The following is a 19046-nucleotide window of genomic DNA, read 5'->3' on the forward strand; positions in this document are numbered from 1 at the left end:
TCGAATTCTAGTAAATGCTTGGCGAAGAGAGAGTTGTTATTCTGATTTTTGTGACACCTAGCGTGTTCCTTGAATCGTAACTTGATATTCCTGCCGGTCTGACCGACATAAACGCTGTTGCAATCCTCGCATTTCAGTTTATAAATGCCTGATTTGAGAAGGCAATCCTGGGTGTCTTTTCCATTGGCTAGAAGTTTGGAGAGGGTTATGGGTGGGTAGAAGGCTGCTTTGAGTGAGGTGGGTAGGCATTTGGAAATCCTATATGAAAGATCTCCCAGAAACGGGATCGAGCACCACTTAAAATCTTTAGATACTGCGGGCTGTGATACAAAAATGCTTTCTATGGCCATTGCTTTTTGTTTTTTCCGTAGTAATGTGTCAACTAGTTTGGGGTTGAAACCATTGTTGGTAGCTATATTAGTGATATTCACGAGTTCAATTTTGAAGTTTTTGGGGGAAAGGGGGATGTGTGGGAGGCAGTGGATAATGGAGTGGAGGGCTGCGTGTTTGTGAGAAAAGTGGTGTGCGGAATCATTAGAAATTAGGTGGTGTAATTGGTAATTTTTTCTGTCAAAATATAGCATTTAGCTGGCGATTTTTCTCTGTTGAACCTTAAAAACGTTGTTTCTCAGTATGTTATTACAACATATTTATTGCATGTACTGGCATAATATTCCATAAACACTCTTTAGTCCTTTCCAATGAATCCCCAAAACTAGTTTTGTTACATCCTCTCTCTCTTAATTGATGAATGTTTTCAGGACTCCGATGAAGGCCCAGAAAAATCTGGGTCCCACGCTGGCAGCTCTCACTTCAGCATCGTCGTCAACAATCAGTTCTTCAGCAGCAACGATTGGTGCATCAGCGATAACCAGTGCAGCGTCTTCCCTTGCGTCACTTGGGGCATCGTCACATTCTCCTCCTCCATCGCCATCCCATGGTGCTGGCAATCACCATACATCATCATCTCCAACATCCTCTTCATCCTCTTCATCTTCATCATCTTCTGCTGGCTCCACAACCATCTCTGCGACATCATCTCCCGGCGGAGAAGTTGGTTAGTCCTTGGCAGTGTGGCCGGATTGCCCGGGGACACAATTTTTAATGTTATTTTATGTCCTCTCTTCACATGGGAGAGAATATGTAGCATATTCATCAGGATGTTTGAAAATGCCTTGGAAAATATCTTCATTTTTTTTATTTGCTCATCCTTTAAATGTCTTTATCATCTCATTTCCTTGTATTAAGAGGAAGAAACTCATCTTAATCAGATAAGGGTAAAAAAGAAACTTAAAACTTCCACAATAATGATTTAATATTTCACGGCCATGGTTTCGATGCTGTGCATCATCGTCAGGTAACGTACATCAACTTTTTTTTGTTTTTTTTTTCCGCCGCTATTTCTAAGAATGGTGGAGTGTTACATTGTGATCTTAATTTAATGATCATTTAATTAATATAAACTTTAACAAATTTGAGCCAGTAACCTTCCAATTCATAAAGCTAACAGTTTCAGGCTTAACGGTTACCCTGAAACATTGATTGACAACATGTACAACAGAAAACAAACACAAATAGCCCGGAATTCCATATATCACACACCCAAACCGGACAAGCACCAATGGCGAAGAATTCCTTTCCTTGGCCATCTCTCGGGACTCAGGACACAACAAATACTCTCAAAAAACAATATCAAAGCCGCTTTTTACAATTCACGTACTTTGAAAACTTTTAATAGGTTCCACTAAAGACAAAATTGACGTTATGCAACAAAGCGGAGTTTATAGACTCAATTGTACGGACTGCTACGCCATCTACATCGGAGACGGACTGGGAGGACTTTCGACATTAGGATTAAGGAACACCGTTCATGCTTCAGGAAGAAAGACAACAGATCACAATTCGCCAATTACCTCTTAGACTACAATCATTCCAGCAATTTCACAGCAGGCATTTTACACACAGAAACGAAAGGTCGGCGGCTGAACGCTCTGGAGGAGTTGGAAATTTGGGAATCCCTTCAGTCCGGTAATCTTGAGGTGGTCAAAGATATCCTTTACCTCTCGCGTTCCCCTCTCCTTAATTTCTTGAATACCTCCCCACACCATCCCCTCCCCCACCAAGGCAGTGACAGTCACCGACTCTCCGTTAATGAGGGTCAACCGTTGCAAACAACCACCCCCCCTTTGTACCGTCTGCATCCATTAGTTCCCCCTCACTTTCCCTTCACCCACCAATGATTGCTACCACCCCTCTCCCTGACTTCCCCTACCTGGCTCCTGGCTATATAAGTTGAATAATTTTGTTGTATTGTACCTGAAGATGACGCACAGCGTCGAAACCATGGCCGTGTTATATTAAAAAAAGTGTGTGGAAGTGCAAAGTTGTTTTTTCTCTTTCTTTCACCCTTCCAATTCATACCCTCCCCCTCCCCCTAGACCATTCCTATTCCCCCTGCCACACACCTTTTTGGTGGCTTGCAGGGTATTGATGTAGATGTAGACCAATAATAGGTTGCTGCACCTAAACTCAACTTACCCCCTCTCCCTTACTCCCCCTACCTCACCCCCTCTCCTCTCCCTCACTCCCCTCTTGGAGCCAGACTATATAAGTTGAAAAAATGTTGATGTATTTTACCTGGTGATGATACGCAGTAGCGAAACCATGGTTGGGAAGTATTAAATTTTTTTTGTGGAAGTGTGAAGTTTCTTTATACCGTAATAAAGAAGGAATTCCACAAAGTTAAACCTGAAACTGTTATTTTTAATCACATAAGTCAGTAGAAAGTCAGTATATAATCTGTCAATGGATAAGTCAGTATATGATCAAGCTCCACATATCACCATTTTAACAGTGGTTGTAGACGCCTCCCTCAGCAAGGCATATGCTCCATCAGTTCCTCTTCCGTTTCCCTTGCCTCTCATGCAAGGTGTGCTTCAGAATTTCCTCCTTAATGTGGTGTAAATTTTCTCCTACATTTTAAGATGTGTGACACCTTCCAAATGGTTATTTTACGGTGAATTTCTTGTATTTGTTAAGGATTACACACAGGTTTGTTGGGTAGCTTCTCTTTCTTTAGAGTTTCACTGCAGTACTCCTACCATCCCCTACAATGAGCCCTGATAAACATGGTACTAATTATACGTCAAGCCCATAATGTACACCACCAGAACTCGTTCTTTAGCTCTGCATACTTCTCACCTATCTTAATTCTGTTCAAAATGCCTCTTCTTTTCCTCCCTCTACCTTGCTTTCCCACCATTCTCCCCTCCGTAACCATCTTCGGCATCCCATTAACTCTTAATATATCCAGGGGATCGAGATGGTGCGGGGGCTAACGTACTGGCTTCCCACCCAGAGGGCGCGGGTTCAAATCCCGGTGGTGTTGGATATTTTTCAGAGGTATCTCGATCCCTACTTGAGGTGCTTTGTGGAAGGCACTTTGAGTGAGTACGCCGTCCGTCGGATGGGACGTTAAGCTGTTAACCCCTTGGCGCCTTTCGTAAAGAGTAGGCTAATGCCGACGCCGGGTTTCTCTCCACCCTTCATCCTTTCCTGTCCTTCCCCTATGGTGCAAATGACCTTAGCTGTCGGTCGCCTCCCCTCAAAACTACTACTACTACTTAATATATCCACATCTCAAAAGCTTCTGCACTTCCTAATCGTCATACCTCAAATGACTATGACTAAGTTTCCAAACCATGCAAAACACTCTTTTTTGGTAAGTCTATTTTTCTAATCTTTAAGTATTTTGGTTTAACAGGTTCTGTTCTTACAAATTGTAATTATACTCTCATGTTTACAAAGTGGCTTAGGATGAGTTTTATGGTTTCTCATGTTTCTGGGGTGTATTTCTACTGGTCGGAATACAGTTTAGCCACCTATCATGCTGACTTCTTCTTCAGACTTTGGACCCAAAAAAAGTCTGCACTATACCCGGCAAAAATGTTGCAAATACAATGGAATTGCACTGTAGAAATTGTAAAACTTAAATGCATTTGTGAAGAGCACACAATGCATCCCCTGCACAGGGTTCCCCTCTGCATTCCGCCCCATTCCTGTCACCCTAGCTGTTCCTTTTTAATAAATGGTCTCACCTGGATACAAGTTATTGTCTGGGAAGCATATTCCAAGTGCGCTTAACTCACTGTAATGTGTGCGGTTTCTCTTCCATTTTACAGATGTAGGTGAGGATTCCCTACCGCCTCAGTTATTGGCACCGCCGGTTCCAGGATCATCAGCGACTCTGATTAAATCAGAGCCCATGGATGACATGCACCCGCCAACAGACAGTGCCATGAGTGGGGTCGGTGCGCAGGCCAGGCCATTCATTCCGGCTCCCCCTCCTGCGCAAGTCGTGGTGGAGATGAGCCCACGCAAGAAGCCACGCAAGCAGCAGCTGTAAGTTTTACAGTGTTCCCACAGTAATAACTATACTTTGTCCACTGAATAAAGCCCTCTGGGCTCTTTTGAACCTTTGTATCCTCCTCTTACCCAAGGAAGTTCATTAATTATGTTCTTCTTTTAATGTAATGAATTAAAAAAAAAATACATGGTGGAATCATGGTATTGTTTGGCTAAAGTTTTTGCCTGTTGAAAAATCCCAGAGGGCTATATGTATGTCAGATGGAGTGTAGTTAATCTTGATGATTTACCTAAGTGCATTTTAGACCTATGCTTCTATTTATGGATATTAAATCTCTAATTATGTCCTAGGTAGTCATCTGATAACTATTCAAATGATGGTTTTGGTTTTTTCATAAAAAAATAAAAGTGTGCACAATAAATATAGCCTACGAATCCCCTTGAATGTGTGTCAGCTTAGTTTTTTCAACTCACATTTTGAAAATATTTAATACTCTACCTCCAAAATGATTGATGAAATAGTGAATCAATATTTAAAAGTAGTTTTCCGGGTTCATTGAATATTTGTGAGGTCATTTCAGCCTATTCCTGCAAACTCCTACAAAAACACAAATACCTTTCATAAAACTTTAAATCTAGAATGATTATATTTATCATACCAAGTGCCATGTAAGTCAACTTAATAAAAATGTATGCAGTAATCCTTGACTTCAGGTCAATCCTGACTTCACTGAGAATGAATGTTTTATTTTTCTGACAATAACACGCCCTGTTTCAATGGAAAATTGAGTACAGCTGAATTCAATACTTGCTAGTTTGGTGATAAATTTGCTCTCTCCTCAGGATTAAAGTATAATTATATTGAAATAATTGATGCAGCACCAATTGAAGTGAACCCTTGTTTTTATATGTTCTGTGTTCCAATTGTGTAAAGTATGTGAATTAATTGAATCTGAGAATAACTCTATGAATTAATTGGATATTAGAACAGTGTAAGAATTTTTTGGAATGGAATGCTGTTTCCTTACTCATGGCACAGCAAAAGAAATATTTTTGAGCAAGGTCCATGGAGAATTAAATGTGACCTTCCATTGAGAATGATTAAATCTATAATTTAACGAAATATTAAATTAGGATCTTAGGAATGGCCTCCATTGTGCGTAAAAGGGCTTCAGTTTCTCAATTTATGCTACTTCATACTTTCCTGAATCTAGAAATCTAGGCATTTTATTTAATAAGAGTATTTAAGTTAATATACCATCATATAACCCTTCTATCATCATTTGCTCTAAATTAATTTAAATACATCCCATTTTAGTTAGATTTTTAACATATTGTATTTCATTGTCATCATATGTATACAGTATTAATATGGATCTTATTTGGCTTTGTAAATAATATTGCTGCCAAATGTTGCTGTACTCAACGGCTTCAGTATATATCTTCTGTACTATTTAAGTTTCAAGCTTGTATTTTAAGGTCACATTTAGATTAATTTTAATTAGTAAGGAACCTAATTCAATTGAGAGTGAATTTTCAGAATGGTCCACCTTCAGTTCATGGAAATCTCTGAAACTGCTGTTAAAATAACTTAAGCTCAGTCACCAGTGGTTTTTATACACAATTGTTAGAGATTTGCATTTAAAATATTCGATGCAAATGATTTATTCTTTGCAATTTCCTTTGTATCAATAAATTCTGCAAGTTTTACTTACATATGAATGTGTTTGTTGCCTTGTTGTTGGGAAATAACTGGGTTGTAGATGATATAAATCTATTGAGTATTTGGCGCGGGCATTTATTTTTATGCTTAGAAATCAAGTAAAGGCCCATTATCTTTTTATTAAGAATATGCTTGATCTTAACGTGATCCAATCAGCCTGTCGGGCTTGTTGTAATAATTAGAACTCCTTAATGTGGCACTTAAAAGAATATTTTTAGTGTTTGAGAGGGTTTCATATGTTTGGTGTTCAAATGCAGGACAGCAGTTAGGTAATTGGGCCTCCCTTAATTTTATCACCATTTTCAAATGTCATTGTGTTGACCAATGAATATGTGATGACAGTAGACTTTACATGTTACAGTAGTCTTTGCCAGGTGTATTGAAATAGATTGAAATTAATTTGCCATGGTAATAGCAGCATTTTTAATTGCTACTAATGTCAGAAGTTAAAAATAAAAGTTAAGCTGCAATGTGTAATCATTGATATGGAAGTTCCAGGATTTTTTTTCATTAGCTTCACTCTGAATTGTTTTGTGCATTGTAGTCACATCTTTAGAGTAGCCTAATTTTTGGTATTTAGTTACTCTGGTAGTTGCACTTGTGTTTGTTTACTTGTCCCCGAGTCCTCCTCATCTGACTCCCAGTTGTTCCAATTTTTTCCAGGTCAGATTATAGCCGATCTTTGCCAAAACACGGTTTGCGCCCCAGCCTCCAGAGGTAGTTGCAATCGCTCATGTGCCGTAATTTCACATCTGCTCAAGTTTAAAACTTTGTTATGCATCTAATATCTTCAGCTTTTCTTTTATATCATTTATCAATGATGCTTTCATCAGTATTCTTGAGCTCTGTGTAACAGTTCATGATAAAATAGATGCAGGAATTTGGAAATTATTATGAGATGGGATGTAGGCCTCAGGATGAAATCTTAATCCTTCACAATTTTGGAGTTAAAAAAAGAGTATTTTTGTATTAGCTACTCATTCTCAGGTTTAATAATATGCAGGACACAACCTAATAGTTAGCATACACTTGCCAATTCCAACTGGCAGCAGTCGTATGTCTAACCGTGCATTCACTTTCCTAAATTTGTTTTCATTCTGAAGAATTGACTATTAGGCTTAATTAAAAGTAGTCTTTCATCAATCTTGTGTCCTTGTTTGTTTGTGAATAATAATATTTTTAGGTTCTTTGCCCAGTGTGGCGAGTGCTTTTAAAATGCCTTCTGCAAATTATTTCACTTCACATCCACTGCATCATTATGAGTTGTGTATTGCATTTGAGCCGAGGTGATTGGAAACATCTCTCCGCCATGAAGCTGAGGTAATGACAGTTCTTCGGTAGTAATCAGCGATATTGGTATGTTTGCAGCTGCAGCAACTTGAACAAATTTCAATCATCTTTACAATTGTGCAATAATTTGAAACATAATTTGAATGAAAAAAAATTTATTGCAAAATTTAGACGGTTTTACAATAGAATTTTATCATTCAAATCTGTTTAAAATTATTGTTAGACAATTTTACCACGGTATTTTGGCATAATCAGTGTGTTCCACATAAGTGAATAGTCATTCATTTCAAGTATTTAGTAGTATTCTCCAAAATTGATTAGTTATTTTATATATGATCGAATGATTAATTAGAAAGTTTCAAGTAGTGCAGGTTAATTGATAGGCGTAAATGTTTTGAAATAAATTAATATAGATTATGCAATTAGGACTAAATATGAAATATTGCAAGAAAAGTCATTAATCATTTAGTAAAATTCAATATTTAGCAGCATTCAATTTTGGGCTTTGATATATGACTTTATGTTTACCTTAAGTGATTAGCCAAGTTCCGTTGTTATCAACACCAAAAAAATAGAACTCCCTTATTAGGGGAAAAAAGGCAAAAATCTTCATTTTTCTCGACTTGTGTTGAGATCCTCATGTTGGGAGTTAAACAATAAATCAAGCAGAAAAGGGTATTATCGATCATTGTGTTACTTCGCGAAACAAGTGATATAGGTTAATGTAAATGATTTTTTTTCATTCACAATGTGTTGCATATTTTCCCCATGTGACATTTGAAGCAAATTGAAAGCAATAATCTCTCTGCTCTGGTCACACTTATGGTTGCATCTGCCAAAAACAAAATGAATGGTTTGAAATGAATGAACTTGTGTGGAAGGTGATAATGGATTCCATCAATTGGTTACCCGCATCTCTTGGAAGTGTCCAACAATATCATGGTGACATCCGCGGTCTTAATTTCTGTCATTAGGTCTCACTGTATTTTTGCTCTTGGGACAGATGTAATTGCTTTGTGTCGGTGTGAAAGTTTTCATTTTGAAATTTTTATGCCCTTTTGGGCATGGAAGTTAAGAACAACTTGCAAGCAGTACTCACTTCTCCTTTGACCAGTTAAAAAGGTTTGCTGCTCACGTAGCGCTTGAAGTGACACGATGATTAGAGTTGCATTTCCATGACTTAATCATTCACATTGCAAATCACATTGCACGAGTTACTACCTTGAACAAAAAGTTCCCGGAATAACCACCGTGTGGCGCTCCCATCGTTCCGATTTGAGTTCTGTTTTTTTTGTTAAATTGGTACATCTGTTGTTGATATTCCCTTTAAATCTTAGTGTCATAACTTGACATTTGCAAAAGTTACGTAGCCAAGAGTACATCTATCTCTGTGTGTGTTGGCGATTTTTTACAATTTCAGAAATGGATTTAAATTTGCAACAACGAACTTGTATTAAATTTTGCGTAAAAAACGGATTTAGTGGCGCACGGACGTTGGAAATGTTGGAAAAGTGTTTCGGCAACGATTCTCTAAAAAAAACGGTCGTTTACCAGTGGCACGAGCGGTTCAGAAGTGGTCGTGAGTCAATCGAAGATGATGAACGCAGTGGCAGACCATCGACATCGAAAGTCGGTGAAAAAATTGATAAAGTAAAAGAAATGTTGGTCAATAACCGCAAATTAACCATCAGAGAAATAGCGGAGGACTTGAACATTGCCTATGGATCCGCCCAAGACATTGTGGTTAATGATTTGGGTTTCCGTCGTGTAGCAGCAAAGTTGGTGCCAAAAGACCTCAATTTCATGCAAAAAAGAGACCGTGTTGACGTCGCAAAAGACATGATTTGCGAGGCTGAATCCGATCGCACATTCATCAAAAGGATCATTACTGGAGACGAGACGTGGGTTTATGAGTACGACACGCAATCCAGACATCAGGCAAGCGAATGGCGTTCACCAAATGAGCCGAGACCAAAAAAACCACGTCGTTTTCAGTCAAAAAAGAAGGCAATGCTGACGGTTTTCATGGATTACAACGGTGTAGTGCATCATGAATTTTTGCCAGAAGGCCAGACAGTAAACAAAGAGTATTATTTGGGCGTTATGAGACGTTTGCGTGAAGCAATTCGCCGAAAGAGACCAGAAATGTGGGCAGAAAACTCGTGGATTTTGCACCATGATAACGCACCGTCGCACAGTGCTATCATTATTCGTAATTTTTTGACGAAAAATGCAACAAATACCATCCAACAGCCACCGAATTCACCTGATTTGGCTCCCTGTGACTTCTTTCTGTTCAATCGAGTTAAAAAACCATTACGGGGAACGCGTTTTAGCAGCCGAGAGGAAGTAATGGAAAAATCGCAGGAAGCACTGATGGACATACCGAAAACCGACCGTAACTTTTGCAAATGTCAAGTTATGACACTAAGATTTAAAGGGAATATCAACAACAGATGTACCAATTTAACAAAAAAACAGAACTCAAATCGGAACGATGGGAGCGCCACACGGTGGTTATTCCGGGAACTTTTTGATCAAGGTAGTATATCAGAAAATATGAGAATCTTATTTTTCATAATATGTTTTCTAATAACACTAGCCACTGATGTAATTGTTTACCGCTTACTATTGGTGATAATTGATTGTGAAATATTTATTGCTTAATGCATCATTTAGAAAATATTCAAATTTGATCGCACGTTACCCATGTGCCCTATAGAAGATGCTATCCATGTAATGCTTTCCAATTGACTAGTTTGTTCACCATGGCACCCAGCTCACGCATGATGATGCATTCATTAGGTAAAATATTTGAATAAGTTCCCATGTATATTTTTTTCTTGCTGTGCCATTTTTGTGAGCTGTTAAGTGTGTGTGATAATCCTTTTTATGGTCAAAGACTAAAGAAAAATTTGAAATTGATAAGTTGCAAAACCTAGTCTTCTCAACTAGGACATGGTACTTCATTGGCTGTACAACTTTTTTGCAATCTTTGAATGATTGACTTAACAATAATTTTAAACCGTCTGGATTATAAATACAATCAGTGACTTAATTATTAATGTTGGTTTGTGTCCATATCTTTTCTAGCTAAAATCTTCCTCTCTTGCGGCCAAATTTCGAATTGAAGTATTACTTCTTGAATCAAAATTGTTATTGGCTTTTCAGTAATGGTGGAAATTTTGACACGATATCTTGACGGCCACCTTTTTTTTAACAGGTTTTAATCATTGTCATGAACAATATTCCGGGAATTCTCCTGAATGCGTATGAAAATTTGATAGCAGAAAGCAGGTCCAGGGTTTTAAACTTTGGAATTTAGATAATGAACCTCTTCTGTGACTTGTTTTAAAACTGATGTGTTTGTACTTTTCGTATAGCCGAACATTAGTCTGTAGATTCAGTAAGAGTATGGTAACTTGAAGACTTTTATTAAAATTTGTGACTTTTAAAATAAGTAATTCACCGGTCAAAAAGCGGTCATTCCATTGGAAAACAATCATTTTCATTATGCATCTTATTTTGCATAGTTTAACATTGAATTAATTAGTATATATTGCTATAAATTATCAACCAATGTCATAACTGTTTGATTTATATGGGTACAACCAGGATAAGTTGTTCAGTGTTTGCTGCTTGTACTGCTAGTTCAATTTAATAGAGTGAATATGTACGGGAATGCAAGTATATCTTCAGAGAAACTCTTTAAGAAGGATATATTGAGGGATGAAAACAATTCAGTACGAACACAACAGCAGTAATACGTCCTGGGATACTGCGACAACTTCTTCATTTAACAGCAGTTACAGAAGTACTAATAAGAAAATCTTAAAAATATTAGCCATTATTCTCAACTCGTCATATCTTGTTCAACCGGAGTCATTTTTCTTCTCTTTTAACCACAAAAATACTGAGTTGGGCTCACTAAGTTGAGGAAGAAGCATCAAACTGCATTCACAGATTTATTTTCAATCTCGATGCTTTGAACCTGAATACCATTTTGCAATAGTTGATTTTGAAAAATCTTTTAAGCCAACGTCCAGAAATTAGAATTGGAAACTGTAAAAGCTAGAAATGTTTTTCAAAGAGAAATATTTTGTTTCATTACTCAAGTTGAAGAGTATCTCTATTGAAGAGTATATTTAAGATTTAATCAATTCTGAATGGTCCAATCCAATGTTCTCAGGACTGGAAATGAACTCCAGGAGCCCAAATTCAGCGAAGACGAGATGGAGTTCCTCTCCGAGGCAAAGGTCAAGAAGCAAGTGAAGAATGGTAAGGATGCAACATCTACTCTTCCTTTGGTGACATGCTATGCTCCTCCTTCCTCCTACACTCTTTAGACGAATATAACGATTGAGTCTCAAGATACTCGTATGCGTCTCTGAATGAAAGTGCCATAATGTACTGTAGTATAAAATTCAAATTTTGAAGCTTTACAAGATTCTTTAAATTATCCCAAATTTGATACATGCCCAAGATGGATTTTATTTCTTGGAAATAAGTTCGACCCTGCAATCCACAAAATTTGATGGAAGGATCAAAATAACTTTCAATGATAGGGGAACAATAAAATTGACAATATAATCCCGGCGGTGTTGAATATTTTTCAGAGGTATCTCGATCCCTACTTATGGTGCTTTGTGGAGGGCACTTTGAGTGAGTACGCTGTCCGTCGGATGGGACGTTAAGCTGTTTGACCCCTTGGTGCCTTTCGTTAAGAGTGGGCTTATGCCGACGCCAGGTTTCTCTCCACCCTTCATTCTTTCCCGTACATCCTTTATGGTGCAAATGACCTCGGCTGTCAGTCGCCTCCCCTAAATACTACTACTAATTTTATTGTATTTTACACACAATAAATGTTAATATTCATTTCAAATTCCTATGAAATCAAGTATTATTTTACATTTAAGGTTCTCTCTGTACATATTTTTAGGCTGAGATTTCATGGCATAATTAAATCTGCAGATTGAGTTGTGCAGACCAATTTAAATATAAAATAAAGATAATGGAAGAAGGGATCATTCAAATTATGGAAAAATTTTCAGAATCTTCTATCAAATTGAAATTGAATGTATCAATAGTTATAATTTTGGAAATCCTGATCTGTTTCAAATTCAAGAAATAATAATAGTAATCAAATCCCATTGGTAAACAGATCATGTTAGCATTGTTTAAATGATCACTGAAGTTTTAGAGAAATGGATTTTGGATATAAAGCAGAATGTTCTTTCAATGAATTGGAACAACATATTAAAATGAAATAGTTGAATAGCTAATAATCGAAAATAATAGAAAGATACGTGACAATGGATAGGTAGTAATCCTTATTTTGGGGGCAAGATTGAGACTATTGAGTCTCTTCTACCACCTTAACCCCAAACCGAGGAAGAACCGTGAAATTAGGTAGTAGATATGAGGGGAATTGAGTGACAGTAGAGAGATCATTTGTTCAATTAGGAATTGGTGGTTAATTTTTTAGGGTAAAGTTTTTCAGGGTTTGGGAGAAGAGTGGAGAAAAACTCATCGGCATACTCTCCACGAAAAGAGTATCTTTATGCGGAAGTGCGATGTTATATATCCTAGTTAAAGCCTGGAGTCCCCTGAGTAGAGCCAGAAACATTTCTTATGCGTGAATGAAGGTAATTTTCTTGGAAATTTGACAAACAAGGAGTTGATGAATTCCCCTTTGTCTTCTCACATAATTGCTGGTGCTATCATTAATAATATCAAATGGGCACTTTTTTCAAAGATTAAATTGCATTTAGATTTGAATGAAGCGTGTCTTTCTCCGTGATTATATGCCGATCACCCCATTTATATTGGCCCTGAAAAAAAAGTGCACCACTGCAGAAATACAATTTTGTTTTTTACTTTTGCGGAATCAGAATGTGAGGTGAATTTAAACGTTTTGAAACTTTTAATCAGTCGGTGAGTGCTGAAATTATTTTCAAGTGACTGTTTCATTAGCGATCGTGTGCATATTATTTACTGTGGTTATCAAGGATAATTAAATTTCTTTATTCATGATTTATGACTGAATTAATGAAATTATCTTAAGTAAAATTCCTCCTGAACTTCCCCCCCACACACAAGTAAGAAACTTTATGAAGTCTCGCCCCACCCATAAAAGCCTGAAGTAATTAGAGCACAGCCTCCAGGAGAGTCACCGACTAATGTAAGATTCCACTGCGTGCCCTGGATGTAGGAGATTCTGCCTTCGTTTCAGTGTCCCTGTTGGTGAACGCCTCTTCAATGTCTTCAGCTGTGCCTGTAAGTGCTCCCCCGCACCCAGTCGCCAAGCGACCCAGCGGGATGAGTCTCTTGAATGGATATCGGCATGCCTGGAAGTCCAGGCAGAACCACTTTGTCCGGCCTGGTGACGTCCGCCCAAGGGAGGAGAGGAGGCCTTCGATTGCAGACATAGCGGCACAGAAGAGGGTGCATCAGAAGCTCAATGGTTGGAAAGTTCATCACCTAAGCGCCCAGATGGAAGAGCTGGTATGTACATCTCTACTCGGGTCAAAAAAACAGTGAATGTATGATTATTATTCAAGATGTTCTGCTGTTAATAGTTTCGTCTGCTCCCTAAAAGATGTCACAAAATGTTATGGCCTTTAATAATTAATCCTGCATCACATGATAACCTTTTTCTGTTCACGCTTTCATTCATCAGGTTGTCCTCATACTTGCCTGTCCCTATTTCACATCACATCTCCAAGTCCAAATTCTTTTTCTTCCCAATGTGGGTTCAAGGGAAATACCAGCTCATTTTTAATGCTCACTGACTCTTGGAGTAGTCCAAAATCTTGGCCCCTTACCTTCTTTCCCCCCACAAATATTTCATCTAGGCCTTAAAAAATATGTACTCCTATCCCTTGCAATTAAGTGCGATGGGGGATGAAGTAACTTTGTGGAACTCCTTCATGATACGTAGAATATAAAAACACTCAGCTATTCCATAAAAATGTAGATTTACTGCGGCCGTTTTTTATGCAGCGATGATGATATGCTTCATTGTAATCAGTCTCAGTAAATTTATATTTTTATGGAATGGCTGAGCGTTTTTCTTTCTTATGCAGGCAATTATAGTTTGGTTCTTGGACATGTGAGGATAGCGATGAGAAAGGAGCTGGAATACCTCAAAGCTGACATAGATGCAGTTGCCTATTGACAACTGGAAGGCTATGTTGCTCAACATAGCCTTCCAATCTAGGATGTACCGTGGAAAATCAAAATTTGCCCAATATCAAACCATTAGCATCATTGTGGCCCTTGTGCAATATTTAGTGTATTGTGTATATTTTCAGGGAATCATAGATGAACGGTCATTTTATTATATTTTTATATCTATAAAACAGTACTTAATGTGTCATTGGTTGAAATTTTACAATACCTTTCAGGCAGGTATGTAATTAGCTTTGTCCAAGCAAAAGGAGAAATGAGGCATTATGCAAGATGAAAGTTATTTAAACCTACAACATCATTTATTATTGAAGCAATACAATCGAAGTTTTTGAGTGACATAAAACAGGAGGGTACATACATTTTTAAACAAGAAGTGCCTCAAAGCTATCCAAAAACTGATTTATTTATTATTTCATCTTGTTATTTTACAATGATAAAATATAAGATATGTCACACACAAATAAAAAATGCTTACATCCATTTTGAGAAATGGCTGTAATAACATGACTTACCTTGACATTCATTTACGTCATAAAAACAATTCTTGATTGAAATAATTTTAACCTTAAAAATAACATTTAAGATGAAGATTAATTTTGATATAAGATTCATTGTCTCATGAATTATCCATAGGGTAACTGGTCTTTTAACAATCTAGAGTGAATTTCATAGGGAAATTAAGCATAAAATTATTGCAATTATTCCTACACTCAGAGACGCAGGAGCATTGCTTAAAATATTTAACGTTTCTAGTCTGCTTCTTCAGCAGTTTTTGCCCTTGGCATTATTCCATCATCATGTTCCCACTCAATGAAGCATAGGAACACCACTATTCATCTTCAAAATGTTAAGTAAAGGTGCTTTTTGAAATAAAGTAAGGCATATGTGATGGGTCGGGATTTTTATTTTAATGATTAATATTTAATGGTTATTCCTATGTGCTTTGCTTGAAGTGATACTGATGGTCGTGCTTTGTGGATAAAACCTTCTTCAATGTCCTCTCGGATGTCAAAACACTGAGTTAATAGCAAGAATAGTGTTGCTTATGTTTTAAGCTGACGTTTTCAATATAACTTCAAGATTGATAAGGGTTGATGCTGCTCGGGTGTTCTCATCAGCCTGTGTAGAAAATGAACATTATTCATAAATTTTAGTTTCCCCAATAACTATTTTTTACATCCAAAAAGGTGATAGTCTCATATCTTACATGAGTGCTTGTGGAAAAATGACCAGGTTGCCAGACAGTTGGAGAGGCAACTGCCCTGCTCTCTACATACTTTAATTCAATGATTTTTCGTTATTAATGTTTGATCTGGTCACGAATGCTCACTGTTGCATATCGTGCCATCCTAGAGGATGTCAGCGGTGTAGTATCTGGATGGAAATGAATCTCCATGCACATGTTAACAATTCCAGCTGGCTCTGGTAATGATCTGCATGACTGGATGTTTTTTTTTTATTTTAGGCGGAACTGGAGATTCAAGTGTTTGAGAAGTTGACCGAAATGCTGGGCATGATGGAAAGGAAGCAGCCAACTGGCGGCAAGGAGCTGGAGAAGGACGTAAACCGAATAAATGAACTCATCAAGGTTAGTTTGTCTGTAATTCACCTCTTTTGTTTTGTGTTGCTTCAGTTCTTGTTTTCAAATGTTTCAGGAAGAGGAAATTATTTCATCCTAACACTTAAGAAAAGAGCTCCCTTACTTCTTCTTTTCTTGTCATTTCCCACTAAATAATTTCTGCAGTCTAAAGGGAAGTATTACAACATTTAGAAATTGAAATACTGAGAGTTAAATCCACTCATGAGTGGATTTAACTAAGTGTTTGTCATTATCTTTGTGATGGATAGCTTCGACAAAATAAAACGTGAAACAGTTTCCTACCTTTAGTTAAATGGTATAAATGCATTGTAAATTACACCCTTGACTGCTTGCATTGCGGACATGATTTCATTTCCAAAAAAGATAGCATTTATTTCAAATTTTTATTCATTATGAAAAACCTTAGCCTAGTACTGCTGTCTTCTTCTGCTCATCCTAGTTTCAGCCCTTCCTTTGAGCGATCGAACATCCATTAGTCCTTTTCTCTCCACCTTCAATTCCTCACTGTTTTACCCTCTACGAGGTGCATTCAAGTTCTAAGGTCACCCTATTTCTTTTCTCGGGGACTGGGAGTGGATGGATACATTTGTTTGGGCTTGCAATAAATGCACTATCAAAGTATACAAGGCATGGATGCCTGTGCCGCAAAGAGCACAAGTTTCACATAGCTGCCCCTGGAGTGAGAAGTGTTTTCAGTTCTTAAAATGGCAATATGGAGTGTACAAGAACAGTGTGTGATCATTCATTTTCTCAGCTTGCAAGGTTTAATTTGAGAACTCCATTTTGATCTTTATGGCGAGCAAATGTATGGTTTTACTATGTAACAAAGGAGTCATTAACTGTCTTCACTGCTTTATTTTAATCAGTATTACATGATTAATATGAATCTCTGCGATCCTTGGTCAGTATTCGTCCTTTGCTAGTCCTTGGTTTTTTCCTGACTATGTGATAGGTTTAGCTTTCTGAGAAAAACAAGTTCTGCTATTCAATTGATGATAGATGTGTTGGCTTAAAAATAGAGGAAGAATGGTACCTTCTATGGCTAAAAAAATTGAATTAATCACACGGAATGAACAAAGAGAGTCTCCCTATGTATCCACTTGTATCATTACCATTTTTCCGTGTCTTTTGGTTATCTGTTTTTCAATTATGTCTACTTGTTCATGAATCCATTGGCATGGACAATCAAATGTTAACTGTGTATTCGTTTATTGAATTTCAGTAGCATGCATACTTTAACTCGCCATTTATCATTTAATACAGCCTCCCTCTTTCATCTCACTACCCTCGTCTATTTTTTTTTAATTCCCAGGGTAATCTCCAGAGGAGCAAGGTGATCAAAGATCAGATGCAGGAGGCAAAGAGTCAGGTGATGAAGATATTTGATCACAAGGACTTGGTGTCGGACATACTCAGTAAAAATGCTTCGAAAAGAACTGTGAAGAAGAGGGAAAAATCGTAACCAGTTTGTGAGCCCTTTGGAGCGAGTTAGTGTTGCTCTCTTTGAAAGGGGATGTGCGTCATTGTCGGGGGTTTCTCCTTGTTGTTGACACTGCTGTAGGGAGGTGTGTGTAATATGCTGGACGAATTATGAGGCTTGTGCCCGATTGGATACTAGGTGCTCTCAAGGATAACCCTCGGACAATTTTATTTAAACGGTGAATGTAGATGATATACTTTTGAGTGAAGAAAGTGAAGTGCAAAGATGCATCGCATAAAGAGTGAAGTGAAAACAATTTTTGTACCTAATATATAAATATATATATATATATATAGTAAGACTTGGGTCATTTGTCACTTTTCTAATGATTTAGGATATTCTATCGTAAAATAAAATCATTTTAATTTTACACCGCTCAATTGAACTTGGGAAGGGGGTGATTAAGCCCGATGGTGACATTTTTTCTGAACAGAAAATATATCTGAAATATTTATTATAAGCGTTATAATCAGAGAAATTTGTTCATTTTAGTTACCATTCTAGAGATGGATCAGATTTTTATGAATGCATTTATATCCTTGTATCATTTACATGAGTGTAAGCCTCAAAAGTGTACTTTTGACCACTGTGACTTTATTTTCTCAAAATGTAATAAGGAAAAAATGTGTGTGAGAGGAAATAATTAGGCTTATAAATGTTGTGTATTGAATGAATGAAAATTTAACAATGCATAATGCTAGCGACAAATTGCATTTAGGGGATAGCTTCCTTGAGTTAATTGCATTAAGGAATTTTCGATGTGGTATGCAGTACTTGAGCTTATGTAAATATTGAACAGTTGTTGTTGTAATAAGTTTTTAGAGTGTAGTATTATTTCTCTGTGGAAACAATTGTAAACTTCCTAATCTTGCCTTTTTGATGTCATTATAAGCTTTGCTATTCAGATTACTAAAAAAAATCTATTTTTAAACATTTTCCTCTTACAAAATGGCTTTGCTCCGATGCAATATTGCTGCGTTTAAAAATCTTCGTATAGTGCCAGATAGTGTGTTGTAATGTTGGGTTTGTATTTAAGTTCAGTTTGTATGTAAAATTTTCTTTCGAGTCTTTGAATTAGCAAATTTGTTTGTGATTGTGATTAAAGAAAATATTTCATTACAGGTATTGCTTATTACATGTAATCTGATGCATTAGGCATTATCCATAAGTCAATTATGATGGAAAAGGGTGTATGGCATGTTTGAAAGTGAAACTGAAGTATCTATATAATAGATGAGGAACAGGAAAGCAACAGGAGTTGACAAAATTCCAGTTGAAATATTGAAAGCACTCGATAAGAAAGGAAAGAAAGAATTAATGAGATTTACAAAAAGAGTCAATGGCCTAAAGACGTGGTGGAAACTATAATGATTCCTTAAGAAAAGAAGAAAAAATAT

The 19046-nt window shown here is 37.1% G+C and overlaps 1 protein-coding gene across 2 annotated transcripts in view; it reads left to right on the forward strand.

Moving 5' to 3' along the window:
• The window catches only part of Sap130 (Sin3A-associated protein 130), a 66836-nt gene extending 48066 nt beyond the window's left edge, over positions 1 to 18770 (forward strand). The window contains exons 12-18 of one of the 2 annotated variants that reach the window (XM_071597515.1): positions 762 to 1057; positions 4182 to 4401; positions 6752 to 6805; positions 11568 to 11656; positions 13611 to 13882; positions 16035 to 16157; positions 17482 to 18770. In XM_071597515.1, the coding sequence (XP_071453616.1) occupies positions 762 to 1057; positions 4182 to 4401; positions 6752 to 6805; positions 11568 to 11656; positions 13611 to 13882; positions 16035 to 16157; positions 17482 to 17631 (1204 nt within the window). In that variant the 3' untranslated portion in view covers positions 17632 to 18770. The remainder of the gene's footprint in view (positions 1 to 761; positions 1058 to 4181; positions 4402 to 6751; positions 6806 to 11567; positions 11657 to 13610; positions 13883 to 16034; positions 16158 to 17481) is intronic. The other variant, XM_071597516.1, reaches the window with a different exon arrangement.
• The last annotated feature ends 276 nt before the right edge of the window (positions 18771 to 19046 follow it).

This window comes from Hetaerina americana, unplaced genomic scaffold (genome assembly GCF_022747635.1).
Source record: "Hetaerina americana unplaced genomic scaffold, ioHetAmer1.1.p SCAF_9, whole genome shotgun sequence".
Lineage (NCBI taxonomy): Eukaryota > Metazoa > Arthropoda > Insecta > Odonata > Calopterygidae > Hetaerina > Hetaerina americana.